Source organism: Chrysochloris asiatica, unplaced genomic scaffold (genome assembly GCF_000296735.1).
Source record: "Chrysochloris asiatica unplaced genomic scaffold, ChrAsi1.0 scaffold00094, whole genome shotgun sequence".
NCBI classification, from domain to species: Eukaryota; Metazoa; Chordata; class Mammalia; order Afrosoricida; family Chrysochloridae; genus Chrysochloris; species Chrysochloris asiatica.
In genome coordinates, this window is record NW_006408612.1 from 1059200 (window position 1) to 1080257 (window position 21058).

Sequence of the window (21058 nt, forward strand, 5' to 3'; positions counted from 1 at the left end):
AAAAAAAAAAAAAAGAATGGGGCTGTGAACCACCAAGGTCAGCAGTTCCAAACTACCAACGGTTCCACGGGAGAAAGATGAAGCTTTCTGCGCCCGTAAAGATGTACAGTCTCGGAAACCCTATGCAGGTTGCTGTGAGTCGGAACCGACTCCATGGCACTTAATAACAACAACAAATAAGATACTAAGAATATTAATGCTATCCTAGAAGAAGAGAAATAAATCAATATGGCTCATTCCAAGAAAAAAGATAAGCAACTTCTACAAGCATTCAACTAGAGATAATTTGTTATTATTTACTGCCTTCAAGTCAGTTCTGACTCAATGACCCTGTATAGGGTTTCTGAGACTGAAATATTTGTGGGAGCAGAAAGTTTCATCTTTCTCCCATGGAGTGACTGGTGGGCTTGAGCTGCTGACTTTGCAATTCACAGTCCAGAGCTTATCCCTAGAACTACTGAGCTCCCTAGAGATATTTTTGTGTCTACAATAAATGTATTTTAGAAAATTATAAAAGTGTATGTGAAAAGATAGCATTATCACATCAAAAATGGAAGAGAGTAGATATTAAAATGTATTTTTTCACATATTAGTCGGAACCGACTCAACAGTACTTAACAGTAACAACCACCACCTTAGGTAGAATGTGAGCTGGTGGCACTGTAGGATAAATACTGGACTGTTAACCACAAGATTGGCAGTTCAAATCCACCAGCTACACCATGGGAGAAAGATCAGGATTTCTGCTCTTATCAAGATTTACAGCCTCGGAAACTCTATACAGGGTTGCTATGAGTCATAATCTACTTGACAGCACCCAACAATAATCTTCTTGTTGTTAAGTGCCATTGAGTCAGTTCTAACCCATGACGACCCTGTATAAGGTTTCTGAGAAGCAGCTGGTGAGCTTGAATTGCCAACCTTGCAGTTCAAATGGCTTTGCAGTCTGACACATTAAACCACAGTGCCACACCAGGACTCCCAACAATAGATAAATAAACTCAAATTTAACAGAAAACAAAAAGAAAAGTTGAGCTGATATCATCTGTACAGGAATAATATTTTTAATTTATTTTGTTAAATGGAAAAAATTTTAAGGCGAAAGAGCTACTCTAAGAATAATAATAAACGAACTTTTTATTGTTAAGTCATTTCCAACTCATAGCAACCCTACAGGCTTTGAAGACTGTAAATCTTTATGGAAGGGGCTTGTCCTATCTCTCCCATGGAGAGGCTGGTGGGTTTGAACAATTTACCTATTAGTTAGCAGCCAATCACTTTAACCACTGTACCACCACAGCTCTTTAGAATAAATAATATTCCTAACAAAATATTCAATTCTCAAACTTGTCAGAAGATTTGTTTTTTGTTTTTTTTTTTTCTGATAGATTCATTCAGCCAAGGATTGGTTTCAAAATTACAACTCATTGGCGATTCCAATGATTTATAATACTCAGGTATCAAATTCAAGGTCACTCTGATTTAGACAAATGGTATGATATATCTTTGTGTCTGCAGCTGGTAATAACAATGCCCAATTTTTACTCATATTTCTAGGCAAAATTCGTTGAGCTAGATGTGAAATGGGAAAATGCTGGAGAAGTATCTTTATTATTTTAATGGCATATATCACAACAGTACTGAATTGGAAAGGAAAATCTGAAGCCTTATAAAAAAAGTGAATGCAAAACAGATGTTCTTTATAAAAACATCAAATGTGTACGACACTGCTTCCTCCAACCTTTTACTATTAAAAATAGGTCAGAAAAATGCACTATAAGAAAACTGAATTCCTGGCGTGAAAATGTCCTTGCTGTCTTGTATTCTATTTACATTTAGATAAGACCTACCACAAAATGCATAAATCCTAATTCAAGGATGATTATGACCTGGTACTACCAGAAATTTATATAGTATGTCTCTGCTCAAGAGTCAAAACTTCAATGAGAATTATTATCTGGAAACATTTGCGCAAAACCTCTGACCCTAAAAGAAGATTTATTATACTGCTGATTTCAAAATTAAGTATAGAATTTATATATGCAATAACTTTTTGGAATTCTATCACTAAAGAAGGACATTTTTTCCTTGGTGTCCTAAAAAATTTAAAAGCAACACACCATCTTTAAAATGTTGGAAATAGAAATACAATTTGATCCAGCAATCCCACTACTAGATATATGTCCTAGAGAAGCAAGTGCCAGGACACGAATAGACGTACATACACCCTTTTTCATCGCAGCACTACTCACAATAGCAAAGAGGTAGAAACAACCTAAGTGCCCATCACTGGATGAATGTGCAAACTATGGTACATACACACAATGGATTACAATGCAATATTAAATAAGATAGAAGAATCCATGAAACACTTCATAATGAACCCAGAGGACATATTCGTAACTCAGTTACGAAAATGCAAATACCGTATGAGCCCACTATTACAAAAAGTCAAGGAAAGGTTTACACACGAAAAGCAACATTCTTCAGTGGCTACCAAGCACAGAAGAGAAGGGGAGGAGAATGGATGAGATGTCATTAACTAGGTCATAAACCAAACTTAGTGTCAGATGCATTTAAACATGGGTAAAGAGAAAGGCAATACACAATAAGAGGGTGATCAGTACAATATCAGTGAGCAAAGAGACACTAACAGGTGCACTAGAATTACAGACACAAAAAGGGAACATCAGCTACAGAAGTGCCAGGCTGCACAAAGGGGCTTCAAATAATTCCACTATCTTTCTGCTCCATTTTCCTACCAACTTTTGAGTCTCCCTCAGATCTGCAAGATTAGGGACAATCCTGATGGCACTGAAGGATAAAAGCACTGGACTACTGACCAGCAGTTCAAACCACTAGCGACTTCGCAGGAGAAAGACACGGCTGTCTGCTTCCATAAAGATTTACAGCCTCAGAAACCCTAAAGAGGGTCGCTCTGAGTCGGAATTGACTCAGTGGCAGTAGTTTTTTCTATGTACATAAGTTACGTGTTCCCTACACATTCCACTCTAGAAAACTGTGAAAATTAAGAATGTTCTTTATACACTGTTCCATTAAGATTTAGGCCAAAATTGTGACATATAGCAGAAAACTATGTTATAAACTGTTCAACAGGTTGTCATGCTAAAGATGTAACAAAGTTAAAGAATGAAAATTAAACTTGAAATTAATAAAGCATTCCTGGGTTCTGCGGACATAAAACGTACATATCTTTCTAATCAATTTAGAATTTTACAATAAAATCTTGTAACCAATTTCTCAGTAATACCAACCTGTGCTAAATGATTTTAAAATCCAGTCTAAGCACATAGAAAGGGATCACATTAGAAAGACTTGGAAAGAGTAGGGGAAAAATATGGAACAAAACTCAATATCATAAAAAAAGCCTGTCTTACTGGTCAGATAGACTATAATCTTAGTCACCCTTCCGGTCTGGAAATAACTCATCATTCCCCAAGTTCCATCAGGATCAATTTTCAGCCAAACAATAACTCTATAGGGGAAATAGGACTCCAGATGTGATGCTGCTGTATAATAGCAATAGGACTGCTAATGACAAGGTCACTGGTTCAAACCCACCAATTGCTCCCTGGAAACCCTATGGAAGGTCACCATGAGTGGGAACCAAGTGGACTTGACAATAGGATAAGGGGAAGAAGGAGCCCAGGTGGTGCTGCAGTAGATAAGCATTGGATTGCTAACTGCAAGGTCAGCAGTTCAAACCTAACAGCTGTTCAAAAGGAGAAAGATGAGGTTTTCTGCTCCCATACAGATTTACAGTCTCGGAAATCCTATGTAGGGTCACTGAGTCAGAGTCTACTGAACTGCAGGGGGTTATAAAGAGAACAATAACACTAGGGAGCTTTGCACACCTTGGAATAATCAGCTATTTGAGATCAAAAGGGCAGCATTTACCCAAGGACAATGTCAACAGGGTTAGGAAAGTCAAAGGAATGGAAACAGAAAACATAGGGAGAGAGTAGAATAAATGATGTTACATTGTGGGGACTGCAATCAATGACATGAAACAAATTATATGTTGTTGTGCTCTGTAAACTTTCATCCAATTCACACACACACACACAATTTCTAATTCCATCTAAAAGCAACATTTATCTGGGTAAACATTTGTGAAGTGCTGTCAGTCCAGATATTTTTTTTTAAGACTGGCAAACTTGATTTCTATAAAATCATTTAAAATCTAAATATTTCCAAAAGAAACATCTCCCTCTCACTAACATGGGTCATTTATCTGACTAATAAGACTCTCATTTCTAAGATTATATATAGCACAGTGGTAGAGAATATCATATAAAAATGAAATAGATACTTTGGAATTAGAAATGTAACTAAACTGTTAACTTAGTACCTGTGTGAGTCTGAGCAAATTAATGAACCTCTTTGAGGTTCTGTTTCCATGTTTAGATAAAATGAAAACAAGGGTTTATAATCCAACTCCACGGGTAACATTCAAAAACATATTTTCTCTTGTCCATTAAAGGAGAGGTCAGGGAAAAAGAGGAAGACCTACAAGATGGACAGTGACTACAATGTGGGCTCCAATATAATACCGGTTGTGGGGATGGCACTGGACTGGGCAATGTTTCATTCTGCTGTACAGAGTCACAATGAATGGGAGCCGACTCAACAGCACCTAACAACAACTACATTAATAAGAGTGGTTCTCAAGCAGGAGAGATTTGCCCCTCATATCTAGAAGACATTTGATAAAATCTGCAGAGATTTCTGCTTATCACAGAGAGGGGGAAGGGCGGGTGCTACTTTTACAGTGTATCTGATGGGAAGAGGCAGAGATGTTACTAAACATCCTACACATTGAACAGGATAGCCCCTACCCACCAAGAATTATTACAGTCCACAATGTCAACAATATTGAGGTTGAGAAACCTTGCTTCAATAAATAGTTGGCACATAAACTATTTGCACAAGGTCTGGATACGAGCCGGGCTGCTAGCCTCAAGGTCAGCAGTTGTAAACTACCAGCTGTTCTATGGGAGAAAGATGAGGCTTTCTGCTCCCGTAAAGATTTACAGCCTTGGAAACCCTATACAGGGTAGCTATGAGTAAGAACCAACTCCATGGCACACTACCAACAACAAACTACCTGTACAGTATGCTGCAATTAAAATATTATTTTTACTCATTCAAGAAATATTTACTTAACATACAATATAGGTAAGTACTACCTAGCTAGGTTCCACTTTAAAAATTCGTCTTTATTGTTAAAATGATCTGGCATTTTACTCTTTCAATTTTGTTTTCATTCATCAGTTGAGAACTTTCTTGCTCTAAAAGCCACCATATCAAACACTTTTATAAAGGAAAACAAGTTATTTTTTGTAGGGTAAGTAAACCACAAGATCTGTTTGAACCACAAAGGCTCAAAGACCCACCAGCCACTCTTGGAAAGCATATACAGGGTCGCTATGAGTCAAACCAACTTGACGGCACTCAACAACAAGAAGTAAATCATGATATTAAGATTTCATATCTCTAAGAACTCAAGAAACAAACCTGTCAGAATATATTAGAATTTATAAGCAGGGAGCCTGGGTACTTATACTTTATAAAACCTTCCCAGATACATATACTCATGGCAAAGGAGGCACAAAGACAGTATTAGACCTATATTTGGTTTCCAATTCAAACTTTCCTTCCAGGAAACTAAGGAATTTATGTATTCAAACAGGACAGACCCATTTCCTTTGTTGTGAATCCTAGCAATAAAACATATTCTGAAGCTACATACTCTAATTTATAGTTGAATATAATGGCAGAATTAAACAGTTTTCTCTCTTGAAATTAAAGGAAAAGTTACAAGGTAATTTTAGGTATTTCATAGGAAATTTTAAGTACTAGAGTTTATAGTTTGCTTTAGTCTTCACAAAGAAGAGAAATACAATTGCAACATTTTCCTAGTGTGGTCTGTAGGATAAGCATTCAACCATAAGGTAAATTTGAACTACACTAACTCACCAGCCGCTCCTAGGAAAGCCTATCTAAGACCACTATGAGTAGGAACCAACTCAATGGCACGTAACAACAACGATACAACATGTATATCTATTAAGGAGCCCTGGTGGCACAATGGTTAAGAGCTCAGCTGCCAGCCAAAAGATTAGCCATTTAATCCCGTTAGCTGCTCCACAGGAGAACAATGTAGCAGTTGACTTTTGTAGAGATTAGTGTTGTTAAATGACTTCCAGTCAGTTCCGACTCATAGTGACCCTGTATAGGGTTTCCAAGGAGAGGCTGGTGAGCTTGAACCGCCGACACTGAGGTTCAAACAGACCTTGCAGTCCAGCGCATTAACTCACAGCTCCACGCCAGGACTCAGATTACAGCCTCAGAAACCCTAGGGGGCAGTTAGTTCTACACCGTCCTACAGGAGTGCTATGAGTCAGAATCAACTCAATAGCAAACAATAATAATATGCATACATACAAAGAGTTGTATGTGTGCATAAAGAAGGTAATGTTATTGTATGTATTTTAAACTGCACATAACAACATTCTTATATATCATGTCCTAGAAAACAACTGATAAAATTATAATAAGCAGCAGCAAAGAGAGAAAACACAACCATCAGGAAAATACATAAAAGGGAAGACTGTTAAAAGTCCATTAGTGGAACACCACAAAGATCAATTTCAGAAGAAAACATTTAAGGAAAGAATTTAGACTGCAGAATCCAAAGAATTACTTCTTAAACCTGATGAGGGCACCAAACTAGATACCTAACATTTTGAGAAGCTCAAGAGATTGAAACACAATAAAGTCAAATGCAAATTAATTAATTCAGGGGAAAGAGGAACAAAAAAACGTTAACTTTCAGTGATAATCTATTAAGCATCACTAAATTCATTGTGAAAGTTCTTTCTTACTTGGTGCTCAGGCAGATACTAAAGAAAATATTTGGCCAGATTATAACAAACACATAGGAAAGTTAAATTTTAATGATTTTTTTTGTATCTAAAATTTTAAATCAGTACAAACTTTTATTTTCAAATATAATCATAATTTCCAATTAGTCAAGGGTACCTAAGAGTTTACTGAGGGACCAGGCAAGTTAAACACTATATCATGAGGACAAAAAGGAAGTATCAAAAAATAAGAGCTGGACATTTACATATAAAAAGGAAATGCTCTTACCATTCTCCTAATTCAACCTATTTACCAATATGAAGAAAACAGTAAATTTTTAAATCAATTTGTACATGTTTATCTATAGTTCTGAAATATCACATCTGCTACAAAAGATCTCTTTAAAGTATTCAAAAGCAAAGATGTTACTTTGAATACAGACGTGCATCTGATTCAAGCCATTTTTTCAATTGCTTCATATGCATGTGCAAGCTGGATGGTAACTTATAATGTTGGCAAAGAACATTAAATATCCCATGAACTGTCAGAAAAAACACATCTGTCTTGGAAGATGTAAAGCCAGACTATGCCTTAGAAGTGAAGATGGAAAGACTTACACTGGACATATTACCAAGAGGGATCAGACCTGAAAAAGGACGTTATGATTCATATCATAACGTAAAGGGTCATCAAAAAAGTGGACAACCCTCAATGAGATGGACTGACACAGTGGCTGCAACAATGGGCTCAAACATAACAATGATTGTGAGGGTGATGCAGGACCAGACAGCAGTTCATTCTATTGTATTGGGGTCACTATGAGTCAGAACTAACTCAACAACACAACGTAATATGGGTAATTCTAGAAACTGAAATATGCCTTCCTTGCCAGGTACATGCTTCCAAGGGTCTTCAACACCATAAGCTCAATTCAAATGGGGTGTGGGGGGGATCTGATTTAAGCTCCAAGACTACTTTTTTTTTTTTTTGCTTTCTCAGCATGGAGGGTAATCATCTTTATTTAGAATCAACTGATTGGTAATGTTGTTCACCTCTACAAAATACCCTCAAAGTAACACTTAAACTAGTATTTGACCAAACAACTGTGCATCAGAGCCTAAACATGCTGATAGGTAAAATGAATTCACCACATGCAAAAAGATACAAGTGATTTTATAATTGTTTAATTGTTAATATGGTCATTAATTATTTCTACTTTTAAATTATTGGAATAGCAGAAATCTTATGTAAAATCGTTATGCTTTGGCAAATAAAATTAAAAGTTAACTATCGTAACTAATGTTTTTTAAGTGTATTCAGAATTTTATAAGAATCTGTGAAATTGTTTTCCAAACATGCTTTGCCAACATTTTGTATTTTAAAAATGTCATTCTAGTAAGTATGTAAAGAGCCCTGGGGGCAAGCACTGTGGGTAAAGCATTGGATGGCTAATAGCAAGGTCTCTCGCTCCTTTTGAGAAAGATAAGGCTGTTTGCTTCGGTAAAGATTCACAATCTTGGAAATACTATACAGGGTCTCTGTGAAACCCAATCAACTCGATGGCAATAGATTTGGCATTTCACTGTGGTTTCAACTGTTCATTTCTCTAATGACTAACAACTGTAAGCGTCTTTTCATGTGCTTATTTGCCATCTATCTCTCTTCTTTTATGAAGTTGCTATTCAAATCCTTTCCCCATTTTTAGTTGCTTTGTTTGTCTTCTTATTGGGTTAGAAGAGTTCTGTATCTATTCTGGATACAAGTCCTTTATCAGATATGTACTTTATAAATATTTGCTCTCCTAAGACTATTTATATAAACTCAGTTCAAATGAGACAGCAATCAGACCTTCTTTAATAAAATGGCTTTTTCATTTAAAAATGTTAGTGGTAAACCGTACACTGTGTATCTATATATTCTTCTTTCATTACAGTAATTTTTTGAAAGTGGAACTAGGTTTAAACGTAAACAACTATTCTAGCTTTTGTGTACCCAAAGTTTAAAAAATCTAACCCAAAAATGTGAAGTACATTCAGATAGAAAATAACAGTATTTTAGGATCAGTGGATAGAAACTAAAGGATTTGGATATTACTCAGGAGAAATAAAACACAATTTAGGTTATATAGAAATATTATAGATGAGTATTGTCAAATCATTTGACATGTGTCTGCTTTACAATCATGAATTTTATCAAATTTATCTAAGCTATGACTGTGTTTCTCTAAAGATCGTTGTTGTAAAGGTCAGTGTGGTGCATGCCACCAAGTAGGTTCACATGCATAGGACACCTACAGATAAGGTTTCTGAGAAGCAGCTGGTAGGTTTGAACTGCCAATCTTACAAGTACCAGTCCAGTCCTTATCCTACAGCACTACACCAGGACTACTCCCTAAAGGTCCACAGGTTTGCACTCAATACTAACATACAGGTTGGCAGTTCAAACCCACCTAGTGGTACTGTGGAAGAAAGGCCTAGCAATTCACTCCCATTAATACTGCTGTTGTTGTTAAGTTTTGTTGAATTGGTTCTGACTCATAGAGACCCTGTAATAGGGATTCCAAGGAGCTCCTGCTGGGCTTGAACTGCCAAACCTGTGGCTAACAGTCCAGTGCTTATCTTACAGCACCACACCAGGATCCCTTCACTAAGATCATAGCCCAAAAAATTCTATGGAGCAGTTCTCTTCTATAACACATGAGTTCACCATGAATCTGAATCAACTTCAAAGCAAAGGGTTTAGTTCTGGTGATTTTCTAAGGCCCATAGGTGGTACAAAGCAGTGAGTGCTCATCCATTAATCTAACCCACCCAGTGGCACTACAGAAGAAAGGCCTTGCAATCTGCTTTCATAAAGACTGTTGCTGTTATTAAGTACCATGAAGTCGGTTCTGACTCATAGCAACCCTGAATAGGGTCTCGAGGAGTGGCTGTTGAGTTTAAACCACCACACCAGTACTCCATTCTTAAAGATGATATAACTCAGTATTTGTAGTAAGTCACAAATATTCCAGTAAGAAATAAAACAAAGCAGACAACTACACTGATACCCAAAAGGAGAGCTAAGGGGGAAAAAAGCTTATGGTATTTATGCCCCAAACAAGCCCATGGCCATCAAGCAGATTCTGACAAATGAGTTAGAAGATACAGAATGTTATCTTAATATCTTAGGGTAGAGTTGGATGAGAAAGTAGAGGAGGAGAGTATTTTATTAAGACAGGGAAGGGTCCTACAAGGTCAAGTACAAGTGGGTGGATCCACGAGGATAGTCAAGAAACATAGGTTCCTTCTCTTACACTGATAAAAATCTAGTCAGCAGAGAAAGTCCACAGGACTTAGATCAGGAATTCTAAGACTTTAAATAAGGGATATGTGCTCCAGTAAACTCCCCTTACCATCCCTCACAAAATTATCATTTCCCACAAATCCACAGTCTACTCATGCTTCTTTCATGTGATAACCTCTATTTTGAGTATGCATCGCTCTACCCAGAAAAGAGTATTCCTAGTTCTATCCATGGGTCGCAACCAACTCGATGGCACTTAACAACAACAACAACATTCAAGACTACTCTGTTCACACAGTTCTGAATTTCATCCTTTTTTATGTCATGCAGGAAAAGGTATTTTGTTCCTATTTTCTTTTTTATACAGCATTTTTGTCTCCATCATAACTTTGCTATCTTTTCCTCAGCACATCGTATGTCATTCAAGCCCCTATAGATACTATTTCCTTCAGTCAAATTCTGCTGAGAGTAATCAATACTTGTTGTCAATATTTCTTAATTTTCTAGTCATCCTTGGGTGACAACCTGGTATCTTGCTCCCACTAATCCACTAAAACTCCTAAGATGACACAAATTCTTAATCAATTTTTACACTCATTATCTTAAAATTGACTTCTGTGACAAAAGTCTAGTATTCTCCTTCACTTTCTTCTGTTTTTCTACCCACTATCTATTCACCTTTTAACAGGCTACTACTTTTAACATGCTACTACTCTTTCTCCAGCAAACTCTTTGCCATTGTCTTTATATTCAACATTTCCTAATGTTGGTCTCAGGACCCCTCTTTAAAAAACAAAACAAAACCCACTGCTAGAAAGTTGATTCCAACTCATAACAACATTTAGGACAATGTAGAAAAGCTCATGGGATTTCTAGGAAACACTGATGGTGTCGTAGAAATAAAGTTTGGACTGCTAACCACAAGGTCAGCAGATCAAACCCACCAGCCACTCCTTGGGAGAAAGATGAGGCTTTCTGATCCCATAAAAATGTACAACCTTGAAAACCCTATACAGGGTTGCTATGAGTTGGAATCAACTCCATGGCAGTGGTTCAATCTTTAATGAAGCAGACAGACTTATCTTTCTCTTGTGGAGAGGTTGAAGGGTTTGAACCACCAACTTTACAGTTAGTACCTGAGTGCTTTAAGCACTGTGCCAGCAGGGCTCCTATGGGAACCTCTATAATTCTTAAAAATTGTGGAGGACACCTAAGATCTTTTATTTATGTAGGTTAAGGTAGCTCTGGTAGCGTAGTGGTAACGAATTGGGCTGCGAACCTTAAGGTCAGCGTTTCGAAACTATCAGCCGCTCCGCAGGAGAAAGATGAGGCTTTCTACTCCCATAAGGATTTACACCCTCGGAAACCCTGTACAGGGTCGCTATGGGTCGGAACCGACTCGACGGCACTTAACAACAACAACAACAAAAACAACAACATGGCACTGTGGGCTAATGCATCAGACTGCAAAGTCATTTGAATTGCAAGGTTGGTGGTTCAAGCTCACCAGCTGTTCCTATGGGTCGGAATCGACTTGATGGCACTTCACAACAACAACAACAACATCTATTGTTTAAAAAAGTAAAATGGAAAAACTTTTAAAACCTTGGAATACACTAATACACAATCTGTAAATTGTCTGATTAGTGATGTCATCACATATTTACAGCCTCTGATAATTTCCACTATACACTGATGAGAGAATTAAGAGTTTAAAAAGCATTTTTATTAAAAAAAAAAAAAAGGCAAATAACATTGGAATTACCAGGAAAACTGTCTTTACCTAGCGGGCTCTCTAGAGACTCTCAGAGAACCCCAGGGATCCTCAGACCACATGCTGAGATGCCATTCATCTTTATATTTCCTGTGCTTCAGAGACTAGATATGCTTAGTGAAAATAACACTGATTTTTAAAACCAGTAGAGCAGACTACAGTGAGGCAAAACTAAACCAACATCCTTCCTATCTACCAGATTATTTTATTAGTAAGAGGAAAACCTTTCTTTCTATTCTACAATTCTATATTTAGTAATAAAATATAAATTCACATATAATACTTAACTATGAAAAATTTCATTTGAAACAGATTTAATCATTCTAATGCAGTCTTGGTGTGGCACTGTAAGGTAAACACTAGACTGCTAACCACAAAGTCGATGGTCAAACCTACTAGCCACTCCTTGAAAACCCTATGTACCCAGTCACTATGAGCTGGAACTCACTGGACAGCACTTAACAACAGCGATGATGATTATCAGATGCTTTTCATATGTAATAGAAATAGAAGTGATGAAAAAGGAGGGTTTTGAGTGCCTGAAAAGAATATTGGATAGAAAAATAGAAGTAGAGAAAGAGAATATTAATGAGCTAAAGAGTGTGGATAATCACTGGACTGCTAACCTCAAGGCTGGCAATTCAAAATCTTTGGCTACTCCAGCTACTCCTGGGAAACCCCTTTAAACAGGGTCGTTATGAGTCAGAACTGACTCCATGGCACCTAACAACAACAACGACAATGAGCTAAAACTCTTCATAAATTCAAAGAGGAAGTCAACAGATTATGTCCAGTTGATAAATCTAAATAGCAGGATATGCCTATTATTTACATTAAAATATAGAAATAAGTACCAGAAAGAAAAGCTGAAGAACAGAGAGCAGTTGCTTTAGGAATGGGGATGGGTGGCAGAAAATTGTTTACTTAAAAAATAATAATAATAATAATGAATCAGGGAAGGAATTACAAAAAGAATTTAATGACAACAGAAGACAATGAAATACTTGATAAATTTTATTACAAAGTATATCCTTAAATAGAAAAAAAACCCACAGAAGTAATTCTATCTATAGCTGTTTACTCCTAACAATTTTATTTAAAACCTATATTTATATTTTGATGCATACAAAATTTTATTCCAAGGGACTTTATTAATTAAAGTATCTAACTATAAGAGGTAAGATTTGGGAATCACTGTCCCAACAATCAGCTTGTTAAATAAAAAGAAATGCAAAATAAAAAGGTGCTTCTTCAAATATTAAGGAAAATGCATATAATCTATAGGCATTTCCAAAATATTATGCCACCGACTTAACCATAAATTTGAAAATGTTTCCAATATAAAATATTTAACAAACAGCAAAAGTCAAGAGTTTTTAAGATTTTCTACTGTTGCCTAAAATGTCAAAACTGCTATAAAAAATAAAGCTAGTATATCCACAGGCTAACCAAGTTGTATTTCACTGTAAATGGCCAGTTAGAAAATAACAGCACTACAAAACCTCACAGCCAACATGTTAGCTAAAAATACAGCCTAAAATAATCCTGGCAATTATTTAAACAGGAAAACGGAGTTTTTTCATATGCTGATTATTTCCAAGGAATTCCCAATACTGAATCTGTAACTTATGGTGGGAATATGGGTATTTATAAAATATAGATTTGCTGAACATAAAAGGGAGTATGGTGTATCTAAAATTATTATATTGCCCTTCATATGTAAAAAATGTCTATGAAATCACTAAATACACCAGTTCTGTGAAAATATCAAGACATGTTCCACAGCCCAGGAAATGTTAAGTGAAAACATTCTTGACATGTTTTTTTTTTAACTGTACTGTGACTAGATCTAAACCTATAATTTTTAAGGACATAGTATATTGTGTGTTCATTTGAGATAAAGAAACAAAACTAAACTGTGATAATCTGGTACTACAGGGGCTTACTAACGCTTACCTCAAGGGAACCAACCTACTGCAGATAAAGTCCCGTCACTTGCACAGTCCTTTCAGCTGCCTGCCAGTTGTCTCTGTGGAAGGGAAAGCCTGATGAGTGAGAGCCCTATGCCACACTCCTGCACATAACTGTCAGGGCACCTGTGGAGTCCTATATGCTTGTAAGTAATACAGGGCTGAAAAGATGCCACCTTTGATGGTACCTATCCACTAAACACCAAAATCAAACGTCAAAGAGTTACTGAGTGCTAATGAGCTACTGGTATTATCAAGGTGATGTTATCTACACTAACTCTTGCAGAACAAAGACTGAAATGAATCAAGTAGAAAAAAGTTAAAACATTGACAGGAAATACATACATAACACTCACACACACACACACACACGTTAAAAATATAAGCAGCAGAACACTGTAATCTGAGATTAAATATTATACACTATATCCACAAAAAGTGAAGCTGTTACATCAACAAATAAATGCTAACACCCAGAGAACTTCCAGTCTAGATACTTTACAAAGATGCCATCAAGTATACCAAGTTCAAAGTGAACTAACTATACCATGGATCCAGATGCCTACAGAAAATCCCATGTATTTTCTCAATGGGGTTAGTAAGTGGGCATGTGGCGGGGGTAAGAAAGGAGTCTTCAGATTTTTTCAAAATATGGAAAGTGAAAAGCAACAGTATGATCCCACAAGAAATCCTAAACTAGGAAAAAAAGCATGTGTTATCTACATCACAGAAAATATATAACCCTTACTTAGGATGAAGCAAGGAGGGAATTTTAAGAAATAATAGAAAACTGTGAAATAAAGTTTTTCTAAAGCCACCTTCATCTCATAGAATTATGAGCAGGTAAAAACCATCTAAGAAGAACATCTATACCATTAACATACAAGTTCAGCTACATAATGAAGATACTACATTTTTTTCTATTGCTACCAAATACAGTCTTCCGTCTGAATGTTGTTTCATAAGGCAGAACAAAATACTTCTACAAGAACCTTTAAAAGCATTAAACTTTAGCACAGGATTGATTAAGATTAAAAAAACATGAAAAAAAGCAAAAACCTATTTGATTTAAAAAGGTGATTCCAGATTTTCTTTCACAGCATTACAGTTTAGATGATATTACTTACCTCTGATTCTTTGTCACTTAAAGATCCCAAGCTTCCAAAACTGTGATTAGAGCTTTCATTATTTGTTGAGGCCTGTTAGGAAATTTAAATATAAAAATTAGAATCTATTTTAAATAAACATATTACAAAGCAAATCAATTTACATAAAATGAATATGAAAGTATTATTCCTTTACATAAGGAAACCATGTAAAGTAAAAATAAGAAATACTGGATTCTTCACAGTATGGGGTGCTTCAAAATATCTATGGAAAAATGGGTTTTAAAAATAATGGAATTTTGACGCAAACTTTTTGAAGCCCCATCATAAAGGTCTGCTGTGTTTGAGGAATCTGCTTGGATTAGCTAATTTGGGGAGACACCAAGCTAAAGAACGAAAGAGTTGGGCCATGATAGAAAGATCCCCAAAATAACTACCCAATGTTTAAAACTTAGGGAGTCCTAGTGGTTGCAGAATAAGCACTGAGTTGCTAACCACAAGGTCAGTAGTTCAAACCCACCAGCTACTCTGCAAGAGAAACATGAGGCTGTTTGTTCCCAAAAAACTTTGTAGTCTTAGAAACCTTTGTAGGGTCATTATGAATCAGAAGAGAATCAATTGTGGTGGGTTTGGTTTTTTAGGGGGATGGAGTCCTGGTATGGCACTGTGGGTTAATGAGCTAGACTATTTGTTTGAAACTCAAGGTTGGCGAGCCAAACCCACCAGCTGCTCCTTGGAAACCCTACAGAGGATCACTGTGGGTAGGAACTGACTGGACAAAACAACTACAACTTATGACTCCTGTGAAAGATTATTTGTACTTTTCAATTCCCTTTACTACTTTATCAAATTACATCATATTCCAAACACACTCCTTTCTTTTCTTCACATCAACAAATCAGACAGTTCTCAGGATTTAAAAAAAAAAAAAAAAATGGGGGAGAGGGGGTGGCTTAGTCTTTCGTGAATTTTATCATTTTGTTCTTTTTTTTGCGGAACCATCAGTACATTAGATCCATATCTTCCAAAAATGTTTCAACTATAGAGAGGCTGACCATAGATAGCACATGAATTAATCTCACATACACACAGTTCTATTAATATCCCTATGCTTGCTTCCAACTGCAAAAACAGCTGCTAATCCTACTATTAAAGTTCGAAAGTTGTTCTATATAAATTACTTAAATTCCCAAACAAATGACTCTGAATCATTAAAGTTAATAAAATATTTACCACATATATGTCTAGTACTATTGTGGGGCACTACATAAGTTATTTTAAGCACAAGGAGTTATTTTAAGCACAAGGTAGCACTTGAACTACCTAGGTACCACTTGGAGGAAAGTTACCATCTAAATAGGGCAAGATTATCACACATGAAACAAACAAACAAAAAGTACCATTAACAGGACTTGTTAAATCTAGTCAAGTGGAATCCAACTCACAGCGACCCTGTATAGGGTTTCTGAGAAGCAACTGGTGGATGTGAACTATTGACCTTCAGTTACAAGTCCAGTGCTTATCTTACAGCACCACACCTGGACTCCCAACAGCACTCGGTGGTGGTGGTGGTTATATGCTGTGGAGTCGGTTCCGACTCATAGCGACCCTGTACAGGGTTTCCAAGACTGTAATTCCTTACAGGAGCACAGAAAGCCTCATCTTTCTCCCACGGAACAGTTGGTAGTTTCGAACTGCTGACCTTAAGGTTCACTGCCCAATTCGTAACCACTACGCTACCAGAGCTCCTTACCAACAGCACTTAGGAAACAATAAATTAGAAAGATCTGGCACAATAGAGGCAATGGCAAAGATTTTGAGCATCCTTAAATCACCACATAAAACATACAAATCTGGGTAATAAACCCAAACACCAACTAACAACATTCAAAACAAAACTAATAACAACATATCTCAATGAATTACCCTCACCTCACCAAAAAAAAGCAGGTATAGACAAATCACCAACAACCACAAGACCTGCGTGGTATCTTTATCTACAAGGGAGGAAGCAGAAAGAAACAGTTCTTAGATGTATTTGAGAACAAAGACTCCAAAAATAGCAACAGGTATTCACTAAATCCAGCAAGTCAATTTAAGAACAGAAACTATAAATGGAAGGGTTTCTATCCTTTCCAACAGTGAGTACATACGTACAAGAAATAGGTTGGAAAAATCTGACCTCTACGAACTCTTGAAATTAAATCTTCCCTAACAGGGCCATAAAGAGCTCGGGTAGTGCTGTTGTTGTTGTTGTTGTTGTTGTTAAGTGCCGTCGAGTCAGTTCCGACCCTTAGCGACCCTGTACAGAGTTTCCGAGGGTGTAAATCTTTACGCGAGTAGAAAGCCTCATCTTTCTCCCGCGGAGCTGCTGGTAGTTTCGAACCACTGACATTAAGGTTCGCAGGCCGATTCGTAACCACTACGCTAAGTGGTTACAAATCGGGCTGCTAACCTCATGGTTGGCAGTTTGAAACTACCAGAAAGATGAGGCTTGCTCCCGTAAAGATTTACAGCCTCGGAAACCCTGTGCAGGGTCACTATGAATCTGAATAGACTCCACAGTACTTAACAACAACAAACAGGGCCATAGGAGTTCTGGTGTGGCGCTATAGGATAAGCAATGGACTGATAAGCTCAAGGTCTGTAGTTCAAATCAACCAGCTGCTTCTCAGAAAGTCCATACAAGGTCAGTATGAATCAGAATCAATTCAAAGCACTTAACTGTAACAACAGGGCCATACAATGAGGATAAACTATTGGTATGGAAGCAAAAATGCACACAATTTGTATAAGAAAGATAAAGGAAAAAGAATATTCAAGCACAATGGAAAAGGTGACACAGCCTATAAATCTCAGACACCAAAAGATCAGAGTTGAAGAGTAGCCAAAAACAACAGCTGTTCAATGAGAAAAGCCATCCTGAATCACATCTTTCTAAACTTTAGGAAAAACAATTTTACATCTTTTGAAAGTAAGCAACAGAAAATTATATAGATCAATTTTACAGAATAAGAAAAAAAAAAAAAAAAGATCCAGAATAAAATCTTGATAAAAAGCATAGTAGGAACATACACACACACAATAGATGAAAGTTATAACCTACTACTTCAAAATGAGCTAAAAAAATAAAACTAGGAAAATGATTCAAGACATGAAAAATACATAAATTAGATTTCAAAAAATCTAGAAATAAGGTTAACAGGATGCAAGAAAGCATTAGAAATAAAAGTTACAGATATGAAGATTAAATCTGAATGAACTCAAGAGCAAATATACACCATAACTAATGCTTACAGAGTCACCTTGGAGTCCAAGTGTGGCGCAGCAGGATAATGCACTATGCCACAAGATCAGTGGTTCAAGCTCACCAGCCGCTGCTCGGGAACCCTATACAAAGTTGCAATGAGTTGGAACCCACTAACAATAACAACTCACAGAGCTTCCAACTGCTTAAGTATTTAATGTATAGATAAGAACAAAGTCTAAATATCATCACATTATTTGAAGAAATAAAAACAAAAAATAAAAAAAGTGGCTTGTAAGAAAAAGACAATCTGGGAGCAGGAGTTACAAAAAAAAACCTTCACAGTTCAACATAAAACTATTACTAACATCAGCAAGCTGTAAAAAGGAAACAGAACGACAACAATAACAAAAGCTTCTGAAAATTAAAAATATGATAGCTGAAATGAAGAGAAAATAAACAGATTCAAAGACAGAGTTGAGGAAACCTTTCATATTCACACAAACAAAAGGCCAAAAAACTTAGAAAAGAAAAAGTCCAGAAGATCCTGGCTCATTTCAAATGAGAATTCCAGAGGGAGAGGACAAAAAGCCAAAGAGCTGGACTTAAGAAAGGTAAAATTCAAGAGGTTTTTCCAGTACTGTAAAACATCAGTCTCTGATTTGGAAGAGCACTCTTTTGAACAAAGCACATTGGTTCAAAGATCCACACCAAGGAATATTATAGTGAAAAGCTTGAATACCAGGAATACAGAGACCAAAATCCTTTTAGAGAAGAACAAACAGGTCACTTACAAAGGATTAGGTTTCAGAATGGCATCGTACTGCTCAATAGTAACTTTGGAAGTTACAAGGCAATAATAGAATAAGGTCTTCAAAATTCTGACAAAAAGACTTCCAAAGAAGAATTCTACTCGTAGACAAACTAACAAATGATTAGCAAGATCTTAAAAAGCATCCCAATTCTCCTCTCCCCTAATAAAGACAGATAATGGATACAGGTAATAGGAGCTCAACACAGACAAATACAAAAGAAATTTTCCTGATTTTCAGTGTTCAAGAAGGGAGGAGATTCCAAGATGACAAGTATCCAGGAAAATTAGCCTAAATAAAAACAGAAGAATAAAGTACTCCAGCCTTCTCAAAACAAGTCTTTGAACCGGTTCAGACCTCTTCAGTCAAGGTGGATGACGCAACACCAGAATGGATTCAAATTTTTAAAATGTGGGTGAACCACAACTCTAACTGGAATGGCAAAAATTACAGATTGAAGCCCTACTAGAAACTTAATCTCCTTAGAAAACAAGGGCAATATGCACAGAGCCCTGATGTGGCACTGTGGGTTAATTCGCTGGACTGTAAAGTCAGTTTGAACTGCAAGGTCAACGGCTCAAGCTCACCAGTCACTCCTCGTAAGCCCTATACAGGGTCGCTATGAGTCAGAACCTAATAACAACAGCAATGCATGTTACAGAACACCCTCAAATCTCTTGACTGGCTAAGTCTAAAACATTGGTTCCTCACTGAATGATGGTACCTATGCACCGCCTTTAATGTGTGTTGCTGGTAAGTGTGGTCGAGTTGGTTCTGACGCACAGTGACCCTGTACAGGATTTCTGAGGAACAGAAATATCATCAAGTTAGTCATTCAATCAGACTCCACTATGTAATTTCCTGCAACAAGAATTTGGGCCATCCCATTATGCTTTGTTGTTGTTGTTATGCACTGTGGAAGTGGTTCCGATGCACAGGGACCCTATACAGGGTTTCCAAGGCCGTAAATCTTTAAGGGAGTATTCTTTCACCATTTATGTTTGTACACCAAGGTTTGTTGCTGTTGTTACATGCCGACAAGTCGGTTCCAACTCATAGCAACCCTGTGCACAACAGAATGAAACACTGCTCCACCCTTCACTGAACATCCTCATAATTGCTATGTTTGAGCCCATTATTGCTTCCACTGTATCAATCCATCTCATGAGGGTCTTTTTCTTTTTTCACAGACCCTTCACTTTACCAGGGATGTGTCCCTCCTGACAGCATGTCCAAAGAATGAGAGACAAAGTCTCTCCATCCTGACTTGTACTCTGTCCAAGAAAGATGTGTTAGTTCTTCTGGTAGTCCATGGACTTTCAATATTCTTCTCCAACACCTCAACTCAAATGCGTGCATTCATCTGTGGTCTTCCTTATTCATTGTCCAAATTTCACATGGCTATGAAGAGACTGAAAATAGCATGTTTGGGTCAGGCGCACCTTAGTCCAAAAGGTGATGCCTTTGTTCTTGAACACTTTAAAGGTCTTTCGCAGCAGAGCTGCATAATATATCATTTGATTTTTTGACTGCTGCTTCCATGAGTGTTAATGTTAGATTCAAGCAAAGTGTAAGTGTTTGGCCACTTCAATCTTTTCTCTGTTTATCACCATGTTATTTGTTGGTTCAATTGTGAAGATTTTTGCTTCCTTTTACATTATACTATGACACATACTGAAGGGTGCAATCTTTGATCTTCATCAGTAAGTCCTTTTCACTTCCAGCAATCAAGGTTGTATCATCTGCATATCACAGGCTGTTAATGAGTCTTCGTCTTCCTCCTATCCTGACGCCACATTCTTCTTCATATAATCCGGCTTCTTAGATTATTTGTGCAGCATACAGATCAAATAAGTATGGAGAAAGGATACAGCTGTGGTGCAGCTCTTTTCTTATTTTAAACCAGTTAGTATCCCCTTTTTCTACTCAAACAACTACCTCTTAGTCTATGTACAGACTCCTCATGAGCACAATTA

At 36.9% G+C, this 21058-nt stretch overlaps 1 protein-coding gene across 1 annotated transcript in view; it reads right to left on the reverse strand.

Annotated features, from left to right (window-relative positions):
* Positions 1-21058, reverse strand: part of TLK1 (tousled-like kinase 1) — a 174194-nt gene that overhangs the window by 95804 nt on the left and 57332 nt on the right. The window contains exon 3 of the mRNA XM_006866616.1: positions 15045-15116. Within this exon, the coding sequence (XP_006866678.1) occupies positions 15045-15116 (72 nt within the window). The remainder of the gene's footprint in view (positions 1-15044; positions 15117-21058) is intronic.